General features: G+C 45.7%; 1 protein-coding gene across 1 annotated transcript in view; it reads right to left on the reverse strand.

Annotated features, from left to right (window-relative positions):
* dgat2 (diacylglycerol O-acyltransferase 2) overlaps positions 1 to 14,629 on the reverse strand; it is a 59,156-nt gene extending 44,527 nt beyond the window's left edge. Inside the window, exon 1 of the mRNA XM_052025708.1 lies at positions 14,436 to 14,629. Within this exon, the coding sequence (XP_051881668.1) occupies positions 14,436 to 14,475 (40 nt within the window). The 5' untranslated portion in view covers positions 14,476 to 14,629. The remainder of the gene's footprint in view (positions 1 to 14,435) is intronic.
* Positions 14,630 to 22,683: the final 8,054 nt, after the last annotated feature.

Below are 22,683 nucleotides of genomic sequence, written 5' to 3' on the forward strand. Positions count from 1 at the left end.
AAAAAAACATCCACTACAAAAAGGGATCTGATCTCCAGCTCCAGTCGATGATATTAAACATGTTATATGGGTATACTCAGTCTCTGAGATTCACTGACAATTTACACCAAATTTTGAAGGCAAACATTCAACAGATGTTGAGTGTTTTCAGTGGGGATTTACTTCCGGCCACTGGTTTAAAACAACTGGGAAATGGAACCAGAAGGGAGACTATTTATTCTGGGCCCAACACATTGATGCAACTAAGGCAGCACACCAGTGACTATTTGTTAGGAGTTTGAGGAGATTTGGTATGTTACCAAAGACTCCTACAAATTTCGCTAAATGTGTGGTGGAGAGCATTCTGACTGGTTGCATCACAGCCTGGTATGGAGGCTCCAGTGCACAGGTTGCAAGAGGCTCCAGAGGGTTGTAGACTCAGCCAGTTTCATCAGGGGCACAACCCTCCCCACCATCAAGGACATCTTCAAGAGGCGCTGCCTCAAGAAGACTGCAGCCATCATGAAGGACCCTCATCATCCGGGACATGCCCTCTTCTCATTACTACCATCAGGGAGGAGGTACAGGAGCCTGAAGACCCACACTCAATGATTCAGGAACAGCTTCTTCCCCTACACCAGATTTCTGAGCATCCATGAACTACATTATTCCTTTTTTTTGCACTACTTTGTAATTTACAGTAATTTTATGTCTTTGCACTGCACTGCAGCCATGAAACAACAAATTCCATGATACAAAAGTCAGTGATAATAAATCAGATTCTGATTTCTCTTTGCAAAAAAAAGTGACAAATGAAAATGTTCTGGGAGAAACAAATTCAACTGGAACTTCTCAAAACTGGATAAAGAATGTAAAGGGAAAATTTCCAAGACTTTGGGGGGGGGGGGGGAGGGGGGGAAGAAAAGGGAAATGGGTCAGATTGGAAACCTTTCAAAAATGGGTAGCACAGGAACATTGGGGCTAGTAACTCGCCTGGTGTAGAGGTGCGAACAGAGAAATCATAAAAGGAAATTAGTTGATACCAATCAGGTGGTATTCTCTACTGCCATGGGAGGCAGCTATTCAGCCCATCAAGTCTCTGTTAGCTGACACAGCAATCCCATTCCCCACTAATTTTTCCTCTAACCCATTTTGTCCACATTCCCAGCAACTCCCCCAGATTCTATCACTCAACTACAGTGGCTGATTAACCAACCTGCACACCTTTGGGAAGTGGGAGGAAGCTGGAGCACCTGGGGGGTGGTAGGGTGGGGAACACCTGTTGTCACAGGGAGAACGTGCAAACTCCACACCCAAGGTCAGGATAGAACCTAGGTCTACTGCATCACAAGGTGGTGGCTCTACTAGCCATGCCACTGCTGTCCCTATGGGCAAGGAAATGGCAAATAGAGTATAGTGTGGGATTGGAGACACAAAAGCCTTCAGATGCTGGAATCTGGAGCAAAAAACAAACTGCTGGAGGAACTCAGCAGGTCGAGCAGCATCTGTGGAGGCAGAGGGATGGTTCAGGTCGAGACCCTGCATTAGGACAATGTGCAATTGTCCATTTTACTGGAACATTTTAAAGCAGTGGCATATTATCTAAATGGTGAGAGATTGCAGACTCAGATGCAGTGGGATCCGGGCATTCAAGTGCATCATTCACAAAAAGCTAGTGGGTAGGCACAGTGAGTCATTGGCAAAGCTAGAAGTGTTATCATTTACTGCAGGTGGAATCGAATACTAGAGTAGGGAGGTTATAGTTCAGTTGCAAAGGGCATTGCCAAGACCACTGTACAATATTGGTTTCCTTTTGGTAATTGGTTTATTAGTGTCATGTGTACTGAGATACAAGAAAAAAAACTGTTTTGCATGCCATCCAAACAGATCATTCCAAACACAAGTATATGACGGTAGTACAGAGGGAAAAGCAATAACAGAACACAGAATATAGTGTTACAGTTCGAGAGAAATTGCTGTGCAGGTAGACAAACAAGGTGAAAAGGGCCACGATGAGGTACATTGAGAGATCAAGAGTTCATCTTTATCGTACAAGGTCCATTCAAGAGACTTATCACAGTGGGGCAGAAGCTGTCCTTGAGCCTGGTGGTATGTGCCATCAGGCTTTTGTATCTTCTGCCTGATTGGGTTGGGGGGGGGGGGGCTGGGGGGACGAGAGAAGATGTGGGGTTTGATACGTTGGCTGCTTTGCTAAGGCAGCAACGAGAGTAGACAGAGTCAGAGGGGAGGCTGGTTTGTGTGATGGACTGGGCTGCGTTCACAACTCTGCAATTTCTTGCAGCCTTGAGCAGAGCAGTTGCCATACCAAGCCATGATGCATTTGGATAGGATGCTTTCTATGGTGCTTCTGTAAAATTTGGCAAGGATATTCACATGTTTGAATCAGTTGAGAGAAGGTTTACCAAACTGATACCTAGAATGTGTGACAACAATATCACCACTTTGCACTACAATGGACTTTGTTTTTTTTACTGTTCCAATTGTGTTCTCTTGTATATTTTGTTTATGTTTTTCTTGTAAATGTTGGGTCTCTAAAGCTATGTGCCTGTGATGCTGCTGCAGGTAAGGTTTTCATTGCATCTGTGCACACATGGACTTGTGCAGATGACAATAAACTCAACTTTTTGACTTTGATGTGTTGTGAGTGGATAATTACAGGGTAGACATTCAGCCCAGAGCCTTTTCTGCCCAGTTAGTTGTATTATGGAAACACAGGAAGGCAGTAGGGGCTAATGGGATCTGGAAATTGGAGGATAGTGTGAAAGTGTGAAATTGTTCATTTTGTCAAGAGAAAATAAAAAAGTGAAAGAGGCAGTATATTATCTAACTGGTGAGAAACTGCAGCACTCAAATACAGAAAACACTTGTAATCTTTTTGAACTAACAGAAATAAAAGACCAGAGCAAGAACGAGCTCAAGACTGTACTTTAGTCATACAATATGGAAACAGGCCCTTCAGCCCAACTGGTCCATGCTGACCAAGATTCCCATCTAGGCTAGTCCCATTTGCCCACCTTTGGCCCATCTCTAAACCTTTCCTATCTATATACTTCTCCAAATATCTTTTAAATGTAGCTGTCATTGTACTTGCCTGAACTACTTCCTCTGGAAGCTCATTCTATGTACCCACCACCCTCTACTGCCCCTCGGGTTCCTTTTAAATCTTTCACCTCTCACCTTAAATCTATGCCCTCTAGCTTAATTTCCCCTTCCCTGGGAACAAGACTATGTGCATTCCCCCTTATCCATACCTCTCATGATTTTAAGGTCACCCCTCAATTTCCTACGCTCCAAGGAATAAAGTCCTAGCCTGCCCAACATCTTCCTATGATTCAGACCCTCGAGTCCTGGCAACGGCATCGTAAATCTTCTCTGTACTCTGAGTTTAAATTATGTCTTTCCTACAAGAGGGCAACCAAAACTGTACACTACACTCCAAGTGCAGTCTCACCAACATCTTGTACCCTTTATCTCTGAAGCAGAGTGCTAGCAATCATTGGCTTCTGAGACTCCCTCAAAGAGAGGTCACACATCCTGTTTGATCTGCCAGCCTCATTCAGAAAATCTAAGCAGCCACAGAATCACCAGGGCAATGATGGAGAAATGAACATCACTCTCCAGGACCTGGAAGAGTGCTACTGGATTTGCACACTTGTGCCTTCAAGGTTGGCCAATGAGCTCTCAGCTGTGTCTCCCAGCAATGCCAACAGCAAGAAGTTCAACCATTCACACCCATTGCTCCCAAAACAGTCTTGTTATACAAGGGGGTCAATGTTAACAGCTTTATAAAACTGCTCTGAGTGTCACAAAGGAAAGAACAGTTACACTCTATGCCTCAGCCTTACAGCAGTCTTGTTGTTACTTCAGAGCATGATTATGTGATGTAATGTTGAACTAATCAGAAACAAAAGAGTTTACAATCTTGAGTCAAATAACCAGTTCATTCAAGACTCCAAGCATCTAATGATATGATTTACGTTATTCAACCTTATTACTTGCATCCCCTGCATGGCACTCCCACAGTCAAAGGCTGGAATGAACGGAGACTTCTTACGTACAACACTTACAGGAAACTTTAACAAAAGGTGTTAACCAAATTGTGGCAGACAAGATCAATTTGCATTTTCTGTGCTTTGCTGTTGATCAACATTTTCCATCAGCCTTGAAATGTCTGTCAGCTGTGCCTTAGTGGTGATCAAAATGTTGATGGCTCAAGTCCTACTCTGTACCAAATAATCCAGGTCAATGGTCTAGTGCTTTGTTGGGGGAGTGCCATACGCCAAGGGGCACCTCTCGAGAGTCTCAGTCATGAAACAGGCCCCTTGGCCCAACTGGCCCATACTGAATAAGATGCCCATTAAAGCTAGTCCTATTTGCCGTATTTGGTCATATCCCCCTAAACCTTTCCTATCCATGGTGCTGCCCATGAACCTGTCCAAGTGTCTTTTAAATGTTATTGTACCTGCCTCAACCACTTCCTCTGGCAGCTCATTCCATATACCCACCACCCTCTGTGAAAAAGTTGCCCCTCAGGTTCCCATTAAATTTCTCCCCTTTCATCCTAAACCCATGTCCTTCAGTTCTTGAGAAAGAAAGGATTGCAGATGCTGGAATCTAGATAAAAAAACAAGATGCTGGAGGAACTCAGCAGGTCAGGCAGCATCCGTGGAGAAAAACAGACCGTCAACATTTCCGGTCAGGACCCTTCAGGACTGAAGATAGGAAAAGGGGAAGCCCAATATACAGGAGGGAAAAGCAGAGCAGTGATAAGTGGACAAAAGAGCAGAGGTGGGGTGGGTACAGGGTGGCGATAGGTAGATGCAGGTAAGAGATAGTGATAGGCAGGTGTGGGGGAGGAGGGGAGAGCAGACGCACCAGGGGATGGGGGAAAGGTGTGGAGGCAGGTGCCCAATGAGAGATGGGGGGGGGGGGAAGTGGGGGAAGGGGAAGGAGAGGAAAACAAGTTCTAAAACCCTTTTTCTTGATTCCCCAACTCTGGGGGAAAAAGATTCATTCACCCCATCTATGCCCCTCATGATTTTATACCTCCATAAGATCATCCCTCAGTCTCCTACACTCCGAGGAATAAAGTCCTTGCTTGCCCAACCTCTCCCTATAAAGCAGTCGAGCCTTTGCAACAGCCTTATAAATCTTTTCTGCAATTTTTCCAGCTTAACAGCAACTTTTTTATAACACGGTGATCAAGTGAACACATTACTCAAGATGCAGTAGCACCAACATCTTGTACAACTGAAACATAACATCCCAACTTCTATACTCAATGCTGTGACTGATGAAGGCCAGCGTGTCAAACACCTCCTTCACCACCCTGTGGCTGCTTTCAGGGAACCATGTACTTGTGCTCCTAGGTCCCTCTGTTCTACAACACTCCACAGGGTCCTACCATTCACTGTGAAAGTCCTACCCTGGTTAGACGTCCCCAAAAAAAAAATGCAAGACCTCACACAAGTTCCATTTTCCATTCCTCTTGAAATGAGGAGTCCTAGTCCTTGGGAATGGAGGGACATCCAGGCCCAACTGGGCAAGGACAGCAGGATTTCCTTCCCTGAAGTACATTAGTGAACCAGGTAGGGTTCCAATGATAATCCTGTACAGTCTTAGTAATTACTGATCATTAACCTTTTATTCCAGATTTATTTACTTTGAATACAAATTCCCAGGTGCCTTGGTGGGATTTGAACTTGCACCCTTGGCTTCTAGATATTGGTCCCAATGAACTAGCCACCACAGTCCTGTACTTTTTCACCTTTCAGATGAGCTGTTCAACAACTGCCCCATCTCTTCTCTTGGGTGGATGCAAAAGGTCCCACCTACAAGGCACCAGTTGGACAGCAAAGTAGTGCAGCTAGTAAGACATAGGAGCAGAATTAGGCCATTTGGCCCATCAAGTCTGCTCCACCATTCGATCATGGCTGATTTATTTTTCCCTCTCAACCCCATTCTCCTGCCTTCTCTCCGTAACCTTTGGCACCCTTACTAATCAAGAACCTATCAACCTCCACTTTAAATACACCCAATGACTTGGCCTCCACCGTTGTCTGTGGTGATGAATTCCACAGATTCACCACCCTTTGGCTAAAGAAATTCCTCCTCATCTCTGTTCTAAAGGGACATCCTATTCTGAGGCTGTGCCCTCTGGTCCCAGACTCTCCCACTACTGGAAACATCCTCTCCACATCCACTCTATCCAGGCCTTTCAATATTCGATAGGTTTCAATAAGACCCCCCCCCCCCCCCCCCCATCCTTCTAAACTCCAGCGAGTACAGGCCCAAAGCCATCAAACGCTCCTCATACTTTAACCTTTTCATCCCCAGGATCATTCTTGTAAACCTCCTCTGGACCCTCCTTAGACATAGTAGAGCCACTGCCTCATAGCTCTAGTGACCTGGGTTCAATCCTGGCCTCCGGCACTGCATGTGCTGACTGGTAGGTGAATTGGCCACTTCAACTTACCTCTACTGCGTAGAAAAATGATAGAATTGGGGAGTGGAGAGTTGAATAAAATAGGTTACAGGGAAAGCTAGTGGGGAAAATGGGATTGCACTGTAAACCAGCATCAGCTTGCTGGGCTGAATGGCCTCCTGTCCTAAGTATGGAATCATACTTCACATGTAGCACCATATTTAATGATTTGTCTGTCCTGTGGTGGAATTATTAACTTATATTGGACAAGGAACAGGTTCATTGACATGGATTACGAGTTAGCAGATTTTTGACAGTACCAACTGATGCAAGGGGATAGAGGCCAGGGGGTTTGCAGTTGTACTGCATAGTTGTTTGTGACTTGATGCAGTTCCAAATCAAACTGTAGCATCATCCAATCTCAATTTCAGTGTGTTCTGTTGTAATTTAAACATTTATGCGATTGCACAATACACCTACGTAGAACAGTACAGTACAGGAATAGGCCCTTTGTCCAACGATATCTGTGCCAAACACGATGCCAAATTAAACTAAGTCTCTTCTGCCTGCAGATGATCTATATCCGCGTGTCTATCTAACAGCCTCTTAAATGCCATTATTACATCTGCATCCACTACTACCTCAGACAGCCTGTTCCAGGCACCCACCACTGTGTAAAACAAAACCTCACCTTACCTTAAATGCATGTCCTCTAGTATTAGACATTTCTACTGTGGGGGAAAAAGACTGTCTACCCTATCTATGCCTCTCATAATTTTATAAATTTTTAATCAGGTCTAAACTTCTATTAGTTCTAGCCAGCACAGAAAAAGTCAGCACATGTTGTCCTCAATGGAGGAGGAGAAAAGTTTACAATTAGCACCCTCCTGCTCCTTTTTCATGGTCCAAATCTTCACAATTATTTGTCCAATTTCTTTTTGAAAGTTACCATGAAATGTCATAGAGATTCAGGGTCATACAACACAGAAATGGGCCCTTCAGCCCAACTGGCCCACATTGACCAAGATTCCCATCCAAGCTACTCCCATTTGCCTGCATTTGGGCCATATCCCTCTAAACCTTTCCTATCCATGTACCTGTCCAAGTACTTTTTGAATGTTGTTAAAGTACCTGCCTCAACCACCTCCTCTGGCAACTCATTCCATTTACCGACCACCATCTAGATGAATAAAAGTTACATTTTATTTACATCTATATACATATATTAAGGCGGCATACAGTGTATTGTCCTTCATCAATCGTGGAATTGAATTTAGGAGCCGAGAGGTAATGTTGCAGCTATATAGGACCCTGGTCAGACCCCACTTGGAGTACTGTGCTCAGTTCTGGTCACCTCACTACAGGAAGGATATGGAAGCCATAGAGAGGGTGCAGAGGTGATTTACTAGGTGGTTGCCTGGATTGGGGAGCATGCCTTATGAAAACAGGTTGAGTGAACTCAGTCTTTTCTCCTTAGAGCAACGGAGGATGAGGGGTGACCTGATAGAGGTGTATAAGATGAGAGGCGTTGATCGTGTGGATAGTCAAAGGCTTTTTCCCAGGGCTGAAATGGTTGCCACAAGAGGACACAGGTTTAAGGTGCTGGGGAGTAGGTACAGAGGAGATGTCAGGGGTAAGTATTTTTTACTCAGAGTGGTGAGTGTGTGGAAGGGGCTGCCAGCAACAGTGGTGGAGGCAGATGCGATAGGGTCTTTTAAGAGACTTTTGGATAGGTACATGGAGCTGAGAAAAAGAGGGCTATGGGTAAGCCTAGTAATTTCTAAGGTAGGGACATGTTCAGCTCAACATTGTGGGCTGAAGGGCCTTACTGTGCTGTACTGTTCTATATTCTATAATCTGACTAAGTGACGTTGGGTAAGAGATGATCTTTTGATAACAGCAGCCATAGGAATTTTTTCCTCAGAAGCAGTTATCCTGGGGAATGTGTGTGTGCACACCTACATGCCTGTGTACGGGGGGGGGGGGGGGGGTGGCAGGTGTAAGGGAAGGCATACTAGACTTTAGTTTACTATCTCAACTTAATAACAAAAACGTAGTACTTCTTAAGCACTGCACTAAAAGTCACCCTTGATTATAGAACAAGAATCCCTGGAGTGGGACAAACAAGGGGAATTAGGAGAAGGAGAGGGCTTTCTGGTTTGTGGAGTCTGTTCTGGCATTCATCAAGAGTCAGAGAGGTACAACACGGAAGCAGGCCCTCTAACCCACCAGGTCCGTGCCATCCAAGCTTGTTCCATTTACCTGTGCTTGGCCCACATCCCTCCAAATCTTTCCTATCCATGTACCTGTCCAAATGCCATTTATTTGTTAATGTACCTGCCTCAACCACTTCCTCTGGCAGCTTGTTCCATATACAGACCACCCTCTGGGTGAAGAGGTTGCCCCTCAAGTTCCTATTAAATCTCTCCCCTCTCACCTTAAACCTATGCCCACTAGTTCTTGATTTCCCAACCCTGGGAAAAAGTGTGTGCATTCACCCTATCTATGCCCCTCATGATTTTATACACCTCTGTAATATCACCCCTCATTTTCCTACAACTCCAATGAAAACAGTCCCAACCTGCTCAGCCCCTCTATAATTCAGTCCCTTGAGTCCCAGCAAGGTAGGATTTGCACTAGAACAGAACAGTACAGTACAGCACAGGAACAGGCCCTTCAGCCCACAAGGTTGTGCTGTACTAATTATACTAATTCCAGGTTTTAAAATTCTCCCCACATTCTCATCAGCTACCCCCAGATTCTACCCCTCACCAACACACTCAGGACAACCTACAGCAACGAAGTAACCTACTAACCTGCACATCTTTGGGATGTGGGTGGAAGCGAGAGGTTGATTTTCTACCTCTGTTCCGTTCTCCTGAAAAGCAGAGTATTTCTGAACTGAGTAATGCACCGAGCCAAAGCAAGCTGGCTGTGGAGTGGAAGCAAGTACTGGTTTATTATTGTCACTTGTACTGAGGTACAGTGAAAAACTTGTCTTGCACACCGATTGTACAGGTCAATTCATTACACAGTGCAGTTACATTGAGTTAGTACAGAGGACATTGAGGTAGTACAGGTAAAAACAATAAGGAGACATTGAAAGAGTGTTGTCACCCTGGAGCACTGAGGATCTACAGGATTATAGGGCTGTCACTAGTAATTTAGAAAACCATATGCCATTAAAATAAAGGCCACCTGTTCACTAGAGGACAGAAACCCTCATTAAACATTACCTTGGGAGTTCATGAAGGGACTTTAAACACTGTACCAAGTGACCTACTTGGAGACTGTGGTGCAACTGAACCAGGTCACCCTACAAGTCACTGCAAGACAAACATGGAATCTACTGGGGCTACAGGAGCTAATCAGAGGGAGAGGCTATTTCATCAAATTAGGGTGAAAATCTACACAAACTTACACTGGTGACGCAGTACTTTTGACATTGGGGAGGAGGAATGAAATGGTCAAAAAGTGCAGTGATCTTATCTAAATGAAACACACCTAGTGTCTGTTACTCAGTTCACTATCACCTTCAACGTGTCAGCTCAGCCTTTGGTCAATTGAGGAAGGATAGTTGAAAATAAGGACCTTGGACCCGGCCCAAAGCTCCTGGTGTATCCCTGCCCTTCAATGTGCTCCTGCGCTCCTGCAGCAGGCACTTCAAAAGACTGGAAAGATATCACCAATGCTGTCTCCACAAAATCCTCCAAAATTCACTGGAAGGATGAGCCAACCAGGGTCAGTGTCCTTTCCCACACCAACACTCCCAGTACTGAGGCCTTAGTTACATTCCGATGGCTCTTGAATAGGCCACGTGCTCGACCCAGACAGCACAGAACGACTGCCACACAAAAAAAGTTCTGCAGATGCTGCAATATACAAAAAGTGCTGGAGGAACTCAGCGGGTCAGGCAGCATCCGTGGATGGAAATAAACAGTCGACGTTTCGGGTCGAGACCCTTCATCAGGACTGGAAAGGAAGAGGGCAGAAGCCGGAAATAAGAAGGTGGGGGGAGGGGGAGGAGCACACGCAGGCAGGGGACAGGTGAGTCCAGGTGAGAGGGGGAAGGTAGGTGGGTGGGGGAGGGGACAGAAGATGTGATAAACTGAGAGGTGACGGGTAGAAGAGGCAAAGGGCTGAAGGAGGAGGAATCCAGTAGGAGAGGGCAGTGGACCATGGAATAAAGGATGGGGGAGGGGAGGGGAGGAGATGGGCAGGTCATCAAGGCAGGGGAAGGGAGCATAGAACAGCTTATTTTTACACCTTGAACATTGCAGAACTTGATCAGAATGCCTCTGCATCTGGTATGAGTAATTGCCTCACTAAATATACACCAAAAGCTGCCATACAGTCAGAAGAATAAACTCTGAACATTTTATGAACAATGCTGAAACAGGTCACACAGAAGATCTTAATAGTTTTACAAAATATCTTCAGCCTATCGAACCCGGTTACTGGGAAAGTCAGGATAGGAGTGTCATACAGTTATAGACAGGGTCATACAGAACAGAGACAGGCTTTTCAGCCCATCTAGTCCATTCCCACCGTCTAAGAAACCCCTTTGGTCCATAACCTTCTACACCTTGGCAATTCACGCGCAACATTGTGAGGGTCTCTGCTTCCATCAGCTTCTCAGGCAGCATGTTCCAAATTCCAACCACTTTCTGGGTGGAAAAGAAACCTTTTAAGATCCCTCTAACTCTCATACACTTTATGTTAAGCCTCCAGCACCTACTTGAGCAGTGTGTTCCAGATTCCAACCACACTCCCCTGGTCACAGACACCTCAGCTATGGGAAAATGTTTAATACCAGAGACTCAATAGTGTAGATGCTGGAATTTGGAGCACACAAGATGCTGGAGGAACTCAGCAGGTCAGGCAGCATCTGTGGAAGGAAATGGACAGTCGGCATTTCAGGTCAAAAACCTTCATCTGAGACACACCATCTCTACCAGTGCAGTGATACCCTGCTTAATGTGCTCAAGTCCTTGGAGAGAGATTTATAGAACGATACAGCAGAGAAACAGGCCCTTCAGCCCACCCCATCCATGCTGACCTTTTTACCCTTCTACACTAATCACATGTGTCTGCGTTAGGTCCACATCCTCTATGCCTTATCTATTTAAGTGTCTGTCTAAATGTCTCTTAAATGTTGTGATTGTGTCCAATTTCTCTATCTCCTCTGGCAGCAGTTCAGGGGAAAGAGGAACAGAGTTAACACTTTGACTTTCATTCATTCGGGTATTAAGGGACTTGCTGAAACGATGAACAACGGAATTGTCCTCCAGTAAATTGCAGAACAGGATGAAATGGTGAAATGGCCTCTTCCTGTCCCACTGTAGAACACAGAACAGTACAACACAGGAACAGGCCCTTCAGCCCACAACATCTGCACTTGTTTAACAGTGTTAAACACGATGCCCAAGTTAAACCAAATCTCTTCTGCCTGTATGTGGTCAATATCCCTCCATGCCTTGCACATTCACATGCATCTAAAAGCCTTGTCAATGCCATTATCATCTGTCTCCACCACCACCCCTGGCAGCACATGCCAGACACCCACCACTCTATAAAAAAACAAAACTTGCCCCAACTTACCCCTGACATCTTCCTCCAATCACCTTAAAATTATGTCCCCTCATGTTAGCCATTGTTACCCTGGGAAAAAGTGTCTGACTGTTCACTCGATCTATGCCTCTTATCATCTTGTTCACCTCTATCAAATCACCTCTCATCCTCCTTCTCTCCAAAGAGAAGAGCCCCAGCTCACTCAACCTATCCTCATAAGACATGCTCTCCAATCCAGGCAGCATCCTGGTAAATCTCCTCTGCACCCTCTCTGAAGCTTCCACATCCTTCCTATAATGAGGTGACCAGAACTGAACAATACTCCAAGTGTGGTCTAACCAGAGTTCTATAGAGCTGCAACATTACCTGGCAGCTCTTGAACTTAATCCCCCGACTAACAAAGGCCAGCACATCATACGCCTTCTTAACAACCCTATCGACCTGCGTGGCAACCTTGAGGGATCGATGGACGTGGACCCCAAGATCCCCCTGTTCCTCCACACTGCTAAGAGTCCTGCCATTAACCTTGTATTCTGCCTTCAAATTCGATCTCCCAAAGTGTATCACTTCATAGTTATCCAGGTTGAACTTCATCTGCCTTTTCAAAGCACGTACCCGTCCAACTGTCTTTTAAAAAGTTATTGTACCTGACTCAACTACTTCCTCAAACATACCACTGTTTATGTCAAAAATTTGCCCCTCAAGTTCCTATTAAATCTCTCCCCTCTCACCTTAAACCTATGCCCTCTAGTTCTTGATTCCCCAATCCCGGGAAAAAGACCGAGTGCATTCACCCTGTCTATGCCCCTCACGATTTTATACACCTCTACAAGATCTATAACAGAGGCTGGATTTGTTTTCCTTTGAGTACAGGAGGTCCAGGGAAAGAGATATACCCTGTGCAATTTACAGGGTGCATAGAGTGGGTAGAGTGGATAGCAGGAAACTTTTCCCCAATAACTGAGGTGTCTAAAACAAGAGAGCAGAGGTTTTGGGTGCGAGGTAGGGAGTGCAGAGGGTGGTTGGAATCTAGAACGCGCTGCCCAAGGGGTGGTGAAAGCAGAGACCATCACAACATTTAAGTCTCTAGACAAGCATTAGAATAACTGTGGACCAAATGCTAGTAAACGGGAATAGTACAGATAGATACCTGATAGTTGACAGAGATGGTGGGCTGACGGCCCGCTATAGTGCTGTATAATGCTACAACTAAGTTTGATGGGGTAGCTTGGGAAACTACAAGTTAGCTGCTGTCTACAGTCCTAACATTTAAAGAAGACCTTGTTTATTACATATCCCCCTAAGGCACAACAGCCCAACAGGAAAATGGGTCTAACTGTGGCTAACGTGAGGTTAGAGCAAAGGGGTAGGTTGTAACGTCATGGAAAGTCACAAGGCCGAGTGTTGGGAATACTTCAGAATTCAGTAAGGAGGACCAAACATTGGTACAAAACGGGGGTAAAAGGAGTATAGAACAGTGCAGCACAGGAACAGGCCCTTCAGCCCACAATATCTGTGCCGACCACAATGCCAATCAAGTGGAATCCAAGGCAAATCCACCAACATGCAGAAAAAGTAAATAGACTGTAAAAGTTTCTATGAATAGGTATTAGACTGTAAATTGCCTCTAGTGTGTAGAATCTGGGGATGGGGGGGGGAATAGAGTACAGGGGAAATGAAAAGGAATTGGGATTTGGCAGAGAGCTAGTAATAGAATCAATGGGCTGAGTGTTTTTTTTAATGTTGTACAGATATTTGGAAATATGTAAAAGGGTAAAGACTAGCAAAAGTTAATAACAGGTTCCTTACAAACCAAGTCGGGAAAAATTGTTTCAGGGAACAAAGAACTGGTGGAGAAGTTAAACAATTATTTTGTGACTGCCTTCACAAACGACACAGAAAACCTCCTGGGTCTAGACTGACTGAAAGAAATTTGCATTAGTTAATAAAGAGTACAAGAGAAATTAATGGGATTGTCAGCCAATACGTCCCTAGGACCCAATGACCTGGATAACGCAGTGTTGGAAGAGGTGCCCACGGAGAAAGTAGACACAGAAATTCCAAAATGCTCCAAAAAGGTTCCCACAAATTGGAAAGGTAGCAAATGTCACCCCTCTAGGGAAGGCAGGGAGAAAGCAAGGCTGATCATCTGAACTACCTCCAGCATCAGATAACAAATCATCAGCCCTACACATAGATCAGATCTCCAAGATCAGACAAGGATTGTTCCACCTTGACAGATGGTCAGTGTACATCAGGGGCACGCTCCTCTACCAGAGGAATAAATCACACATGCAATCTATAAGAAGTATTAATACTGTTACAAAACTAATTAACAAAAAAAAACTCTCATTAGACTGCATTAGTTCTCAATTTCTGTTAAGAGATGCAAGATGTAGGGAGAGCGAATAAATACCCATTGTATGAATTGGCTCCTTACCTCTCAGGACACCCGAATGAGCTGCAATAATAGTCCGCATTTCCTCTTGTGTGTCTGTGATTTTCTGCCCTCCGAATTTAAAATAAGAGCCAGGTGGGGTGCCCAGTTATTTAAATGCTGCAAATTTCACGTATATTCCTTTGCAACACTTAGAAGAATAAAGGATTTAAAGCCCTGAATGGGGAAGAAAAGGCAGCGGGAAGGAGCACGATCAGTCCTTTAATACTCTGGGAATCCCACTCTCCTGGAGGACAGGAGGGATCACTCCAGACTACAATGCAACGCCAAATAAAAGCAGGGACTCCTGCAATTTGATATCAAGCAAAATGAAATTTTTCTTTGCTTTATTTTCAGTATGCAACAAATTGGGCTCTTTTTTTGCAACTGTCCCCGAGTATTAATGCAATTGGAAAGTTACTTCTACTCACCCCAACTTTCTTTTTACCCTACAGGGTATCAATGGCACAGTCCTAATGCCCCGCCTTCTCGTTCTGCCATTGGTCACTTCAGAGCGGAGAGGACGTGGGCTGGAGAGGTATTGGCATGTCCAAGGTACAAATGAGTGTTTCATGATGTGTATGTGATAGGATTCACTCATTCTCCCCTTGTGTTACGATTCAAAATAAGCAGCAGGGGGGAGAAAAAGGAGATGCACTTTTTAAACTATCTCTGTGCACGCGTTTTCATTGCAAAAGCTTGCTCTCTTCATGTTAAGTAAGTTTTGCATTTATGTAGCACCTTCCCTGGAATCCAGAATCAGGTTTAGCATCACTGACGTATGGCGTGAAATTTGTTATTTTGCAGCAGCTGTAAGGTGCAAGACATAAAGACATAAAAATTACCATAAGTTACAAAAATAAATAAATAGTGCAAAAGAGGAATAACCAGGCAGTGTCCATGGGTTCGTGGACCGTTCAGAAATCTGATGGCGGGGGGGAAGAAGCTGTTCCTGAAACATCGAGTGTGGGTCTTCCCCCGGGTCCCTTACAGACAATGAATGCTGGGCACTGTTGTGTACTCAACACAATGAACTCAGGCACAGTAGTGTAGCGGTTAGCGTAACGCTTTACGGCACCAGAGACCCAGGTTCAAATCCGGCCGCTGTCTGTAGGAAGTTTGTACGTTCTCCCCGTGTCTGCGTGGGTTTCCTCCGGGTGCTCCGGTTTCCTCCCACGTTCCAAAGACATACAGGTTAGGAAGTTGTGGGCATGCTATTGTTGGCACCGGAAGCATGGCGACACTTGCGGGCTGCCCCCAGAATACTACGCAAAAAGATGCATTTCACTGTGTGTTTCGATGTACATGTGACTAATAAAGATATCTAAGAAATGCAATAGCCATGTTTTGCACAACAAGCACCCAAAGTAAATAATGAGGAAAATAAAGAGAGAAAGGGTCAAGTCAAGTCGAGCTTACTGTCATGTGCACAAGTACGGTGAGGTACAGGTACAATGAAAAACTTGCTTGCAGCAACATCACAGGCACGTTAGATACAGACAACACACAGAGCATAAATTAGACAGTCCATGGCAGTGCAAGAGGTGGTCCATGGTGTTCTGTTGCAGAGGGTTGGGGATGTGCAGGTCGGTTCAAGGACCTGATGGTTGTAGGAAAGTAGCTGTTCTTGAACCTGGTGGTGTGGATCGAGTGTTGACTGTCCATTTCCCTCCACAGATGCTGCCTGACCCACTGAGTCCCTCCAGCAGTTTTGTTGCTAAAGAGGAAATTAATTTTCAGTAGCAAAGAGGCTGGGGGGAGGGGGTGCGAGATGGTAGATCAAAGGGAAGATCTCTGATTTGTTCTACCCTTCCCTTCCCCTTTTCTCTGCTGCTGAAGTCTAACATGTTCTCTCTCAGTTCCAATGATCTCTCTCCACAGACGCTGCCTGACCATCAGATCAGATTTATTATCACTGACATATGACGTGAAATTTGTTGTTTTGCGGCAGCAGTACAGTGCAAGACATAAAATCTATAAATTTCAAAAATAAATAAATAGTGTAAAAAAAAGGAATAATGAAGTAGTGTTCATGGGTTCATGGACCGTTCAGAAATCTGATGGCAGAGGGGAAGAAGCTGTTCCTGAATCATTACGTGTGGGTCTTCAGGCTTCTGTACCTCCTCCCCGATGGTAGTAACGAGAAGAGAGCATGTCCCGGGTAGTGAGGGTCCTTAGTGACGGATGCTGCCTTCTTGAGGCACCGCCTCCTGAAGATGTCCTCGATGGAGGGGAGGGTTGTGCCCGTGATGGAGCTGGTTGAGTCTACAACTCTCTGCAGCCTCTTGTGATCTTGTGCATTGGAGCCTCCATACCAGGCGGTGATGCAACCAGTCAGGATGCTGTCCACCATACATCTATAGAAATTTGCAAGAGCCTTTGGTGACATACCAAATCTCTCCTAACAAAGTAGAGCCACTGGCATCACACAGACACAAGAGATTCTGCAGATGCTGGAATCTGGAATAACACCACAAAATGCTGGAGATCTTTCATGATGAAGGGTCTCGACCTGAAACGTCGACTGTTTATTTCTCTCCATAGATGCTGCATGACCTGCTGAGTTCCTCCTCCATTTTGTGTCTGTAGAGCTGCTGGCGTGCCTTCTTCGTGATTGCGTCAATCTGTTGGGCCCAGGATAGATCCTCTGAGATGTTGACACCCTGCTGAGTTTTTTCAGAATTCTCTATTTTCAGATTTCCAGCATCTGCAGTTTTTGTTTGATGTTCAATGAGGAAATAATCTTCTTAAGAATCAAACTTCAGCAGATGCTGGGATTTGAAATTAAAATCAGAAAATGCCGGAGATATTCAGAATCAGGTTTATTATCACTGACTGAAGTGACATGAAATTCTCCACATATGATGTTTCACTCTCCACAGATGCTGCCTGACGCACTGAGTATCTCCAGCGTTTTCTGTTTTCAGGAACGTTAGCTGAATTCTGGCCACCAACCTTCTGCACCCACTCCCCTCCAGCTCTTCAACCAAGTAGTACCATGGGGGTGTTGCATGTATAAGATGGCATCCCTGACTATGGAACACTTGCTCAGCACCGCACTGTAGTATTCATGTGAATTTATTTCATAACTGTGCAGTGGAACTTGAACCCACAACTAGCTGACCCAGAGACAAGAGAGATATCAATGAGTCACACCAACATACAAGGATATAAAGTCAAAGTCGAGTTTATTGTCACATGCACAAGTCCATGTGTGCACAGGTGCAATGAAAAACCTACTTGCAGCAGCATCTCAGGCACAAAGCCCAGGTAAGCAGCGTTCACAAGAAAAATAAAGTCTATTTTAGTGCAAAATGGTCACAGTGTTGCTAAATTACACTGACTAGGGTTTTGCTGGTTGGTTCAAGAACCGAAGTAGCCGTTCTTGAACCTGGTGGTGTGGGACTTCAGGCTTCTGTACCTCCTGCCCGATGGGAGCTACGAGAAGATGGCACGGCCCAGATGGTGGGGATCTTTGACGATGGATGTTGCCTTCTCGAGGCAGAGCCTCCTGTAGATATTCCCGATGGTGGATATGGAGTCATACAGCATGCAAACAAGCCCTTCAGCCCATTAAGCTGCGCTGACCATCAGTGTACTGTTTAATGGCATTTATATGCATTTATAGGGAGAGGTTGGCCACACTGGATCTTTATTCCTTGGAGCGTAGGAGAATGAGGGGTGACCTCATAGAAGTTTATAAAATCATGAGAGGTATGGATAAGTTGGATGGTCATAGTCTTTTCCCAGGGTAGAGGAGTCCAAAACTAGAGGGTAGAGTATCAAGATAAGAGGGGAGAGATTTAAAAGAGACCTGAGAGGTAACTTCTTTACACAGAGGGCGGTGAGTACCTGGAACGAGCTGCCAGAGGAAGTGGTCGAGGCAGGTACAATTGCAACCTTTAAGAGGCATTTGGATAGGTACATGGAGGGGAGAGGAGGGGCTTGGAGGGCTATGGGCCCAACTCAGAAAACTGGGACTAGCAGGGAGAATGCTGTGGTCAGCGTTCCATGCTGTGTTTCTCTCTCTATAACACTGTATGTATGCCTATGACAACAATAAACGTGAACTTGAACCACCCACTAATCTCCCATTAACCCTGTTTTATTCTCCCCAGTCCCCCCACATTCTACCCCTCACCTACACACCAGGGACAATTTACAGTGGCCAATTAATCTACCGTCTTTGGGATGCGGGGGGGGAAACCCACGCGGTCACAGGGAGAACATGCAAACTCCACACAGACAGCATCGGAAGTCAGGATCCAGGTTGCTGGAGCCATGAAGCAGCAGCACTACCCACTGCACTACCGTAACTCCCCTAGTGAAAGCCCTGACGAATATTAGGGTACCAGTACCCAAATCATCAGCAGAGTCCAGATTCTAGAATGGTTCCCACAGATTGGAAAGTAGAAAATATACTCGCATATGTAACATAGGAGGGAGAGAGAAACCAGCAAACTATAGACTGGTTAGGCTGACATCAGTAGAAGGAAAACTGCTGGAATCTATTACTAATGAGATACATTAAGAATGGTTAAGAGGCATTTAGACAAATACATGAGCAAGAGGGAATGGAGAGATATAAACCATGTGCAGGCAGATGGGATTAGCTTGGATTGGTATCATGGTCAGCACAGACATGGTGGGCCTGTTCCTGTACTGTACTGTTCCATGTTCTAACGAAGGGATAAAAGGGGAATTAGAAAATAACAATATGAATGGCAGAAGTTAACGTGGATTTATGAAAAAAAATGTTTGCCTAATGTATTGGAGTTATTTGAGGTAGTAAGGAGCAGAATAGATGGGGAGGATGTGGTGCGTTTGGACTTTCAGACCTTGGATAAGGTGCCTCACAAAGGGTTATTAAACAACATTAATCATAGATTATGAGTCATAAAGCACAGAAATGGGGCCTTCAGCCCAACTGGTCCATGCTGACTAAGATTCCCATCTAAGCTGGTCCCATTTGCCCGCATTTGGCCCATATCCCTCTAAACCTTTCCCATCCATGTACCTGTCCAAGTACCTTCTAAATGTTGTTAATGTACCTGCCTCAACCACTTCCTCTGGCAGCTCGTTCCATATACTGACCACCCTTTGGGTGAAAATGTTACCCCACAGGTTCCTACTAAATCTCCCCCCTCTCACCTTAAACCTATGCCCTCTAGTTCTTGATTCCCCAACCCTGGGAAAAATACTGTGCGCATTCACCCTATCTATGCCCCTCATGATTTTATACACTTCTATAAGGTCACCCCTCATTCTCCTATGCACCAATGTAAACAGCCCCAACCTGTTCAACCTCTCTCCATAACTCAGTCCCTCAAGTCCCGGCAACATCCTCGTAGATCTCCTCTACACTCTTTCCAGCTTAATGGCATCTTTCCTATCATTGGGCAACCAAAACTGGAGGGGAGGCTGGTTTCAGTGATGCGCTGAGCTGTGACCACAACTCTCGGCAGTTCCTTGAGGTCACAGGCAGAGCAGTTGCCGTACAAAGCCGTGATGTATCCGGATAGGATGCTTTCCATGGTGCGTCGACGAAAATTGGTGATAAAAACTACTACAGAGAAGAGCTACTGCAAGAAATTGCAGAGAGTTGTGAACACAGCCCAGTCCATCACGAAAACCAGCCTCTCACAGGTTTCCGGTCGCAAAAGCAACCCTTGACCATCCCCCTCTGCCTCCTATCACCGAGCCAGTTTTGGATTCAAGTTGCCAAATGCCCGAATCCCATGGTCTCCAAAATACTGGACCAACTTAACATGTGGCATCCTTGTCAAAAGCCTTACTGAAGTCCATGTAGACTACATTAGTCACACCACCATCATCAACACACTTTGTCACTCCCTCGAAAAGTTCAATCACATTGCTTAGGCGTGATCTCCCTCCAACAATCCCACACTGACTCTCTTTGATTAATCCCTGCCTTCCCAAGTGTAGATTAATCCTACCCCTCAGAACTAACCCTCACCCCTCCCCTCACTTTTTATCCCCTTAACTGAAGAGAATGCAACCCAATCTGTAAGCACATGATGATCACCATAGCTGGCGGAGGCTTGCAGGATTTTGGGAGGGTGAGGTATGGGTCCGATGACGGGACCAGGGATGGGGTAAAGTTCAGGAATGCTCTGGGGTTGAGGTTGGGTGTTGGTCAGGAGTAAACTTCCACATCAAAAGCATCTTTGTAAGATGTGCAAGATCTTGTTTTCACCCACAGAGGACCCAAGGACCCATATCTTATTGTAGTAAGAGCATTACTGTAGCAATAGGATCCTGATCGTTTTGAGTCATAGAGTCACAGAGCAATGCAGCATAGATACAGACCCATTGCCAGTCACTTCAACTCCCCCTCCCACACTATCACTGATATGTCAGTCCTCGGCCTCCTCCACTGCCAGGAGAATTCCAGGCGCAAACTGGAGGAACAGCACCTCATTTTCCATCTTGGAACCTTGCAGCCTAATGGCATGAACATTGAATTCTCCCACTTTAGGTAATTCCCACCCCCTTCCCCACACCCCCCCCCCCCCCACCACGCTTCTTCTCTGCTTCCCTTTCCTAGCTTTTTTTTCTCTCTCCTTACCTTTGACCTATCCCCGGGTGGATCTGCTCTCCCCTCCTCCCCCACACCTGCCTATCACTGTCTCTTACCTGCATCTACCTATCACCACCCTGTGCCCACCCCGCCTCCCCTCTTTTGTCCACCTATCACTGCTCTGCTTTTCTCTCCTATATATCGGGCTTCCCCTTTTCCTATCTTCAGTCCTGAAGAAGCGCCTTGACCCGAAACGTTGACCACCTGTTTTTCTCCACGGATGCTGCCTGGCCTGCTGAGTTCATCCAGCATCATCGTGTTTTTCATCTAGATTCCAGAATCTGAAGTCATTTTGTTTCTCTTTTCTACAGATACAGGCTCTTCAGCCCAACGAGTCCATGCTGACCAAGGTGCCCACCCAGCTAGTCCCAATTTCCTGCGTTTGGCCCATATCCCTCCAAGCTCCACCCCTCCATGTACCTATCCAAGTGCTTCTTAAATGACACTATGGTACCTGCCTCAACCACTTCCTCTGGCAGCTCGGGCCATATACTCACCACCCTCTGTGTGAAAAAGTTGCCCCTCAGGTCCCTTTTAAATCTTCCCCCTCTCACCCTAAACCTATGCCCCCTAGTTTTGGACTCCCCTACCCTGGGGAAAAGGCTGTTACCGTCCACCTTATCTATCCCTCTCATAATTTTAAACACTTCTATAAGGTCGCCCCTCATTCTCCTACGTTCCAAGGAATAAAGACCCAGCCTGGCCAACCTCTCCCTATAACTCAGGCCCTCTAGTCCAGGCAACATCCTCGTAAATCCTCTCTGTGCTCTTTCCAGTTTAACCACGTCTTTCCTATAACAGGGTGACCAAAGCTGGGCATGAGAGATTGAGATGTTTAGAAATCCCACCCTATAACATGCAAAAAAATAAAGAACTTCCCTAGTTCCTGCTCATCAGCTGAGTCCTGGTGGAGGGCTGTATCCTCATTTTAAGTGAAGCAATACTTTTGTACTCAAACCTCTGGTGTGGATTTGAACTCCCGAACTCAGTGAGCAGTTAGAACATAGAACTCACCAGCATTAAGCAGATGGGCTGAAGGGCCTGTTTCTGTGCTGGACATTCTGTGCGGTGCAGAACTTTCTTTCTTACCTCTCCGCTCTGTCGTGTCACCCTGCATTCTCTGAACTTTTCCTCGGGGAGTAAGTGCTTCAGTACTTTAGCTACTGAGTAAAGTATCCAGTGACTCTGATCTCAACCAGAGAATATTAATTTCCACACTCTTCGCCTCCTGACCCAGCGCTGGGAAATGCCTTGATCCTCACAAGGTCCGTTTGTTAGAACTCATGTTGTGAACAAACATTTCAGCAGGCAAAGGGAACCTAACAAATTAACTCTGAAGAAGCCTGTTCCCTGAGGACACAAGAGACTGCAGATGCTGGAATCTGGAGCAACAAACAATCTGCTGGAGGAACTCAGCAGGTCAAGCAGCATCCGTGGAGGGGAGCTTAGGGTCGAAACCCTGCATCAGGACTGAGAGTGGAGAGGGGAGACGGCGAGCCCAACTTCACCCCCTTGCCTCCCCTACCTGCCCGTCATCCTTCATCCCTCCTCAGTCCACCAATCACCTCGGACTCCTGTCTCCTCACTCCCCTTCTCCACTTTACACCCGCCATCTCCCCTCTCTACTCTCAGTCCTGAGGCAGGGTCTCA

The sequence above is a fragment of the Pristis pectinata genome, chromosome 11 (genome assembly GCF_009764475.1).
Source record: "Pristis pectinata isolate sPriPec2 chromosome 11, sPriPec2.1.pri, whole genome shotgun sequence".
NCBI lineage: Eukaryota > Metazoa > Chordata > Chondrichthyes > Rhinopristiformes > Pristidae > Pristis > Pristis pectinata.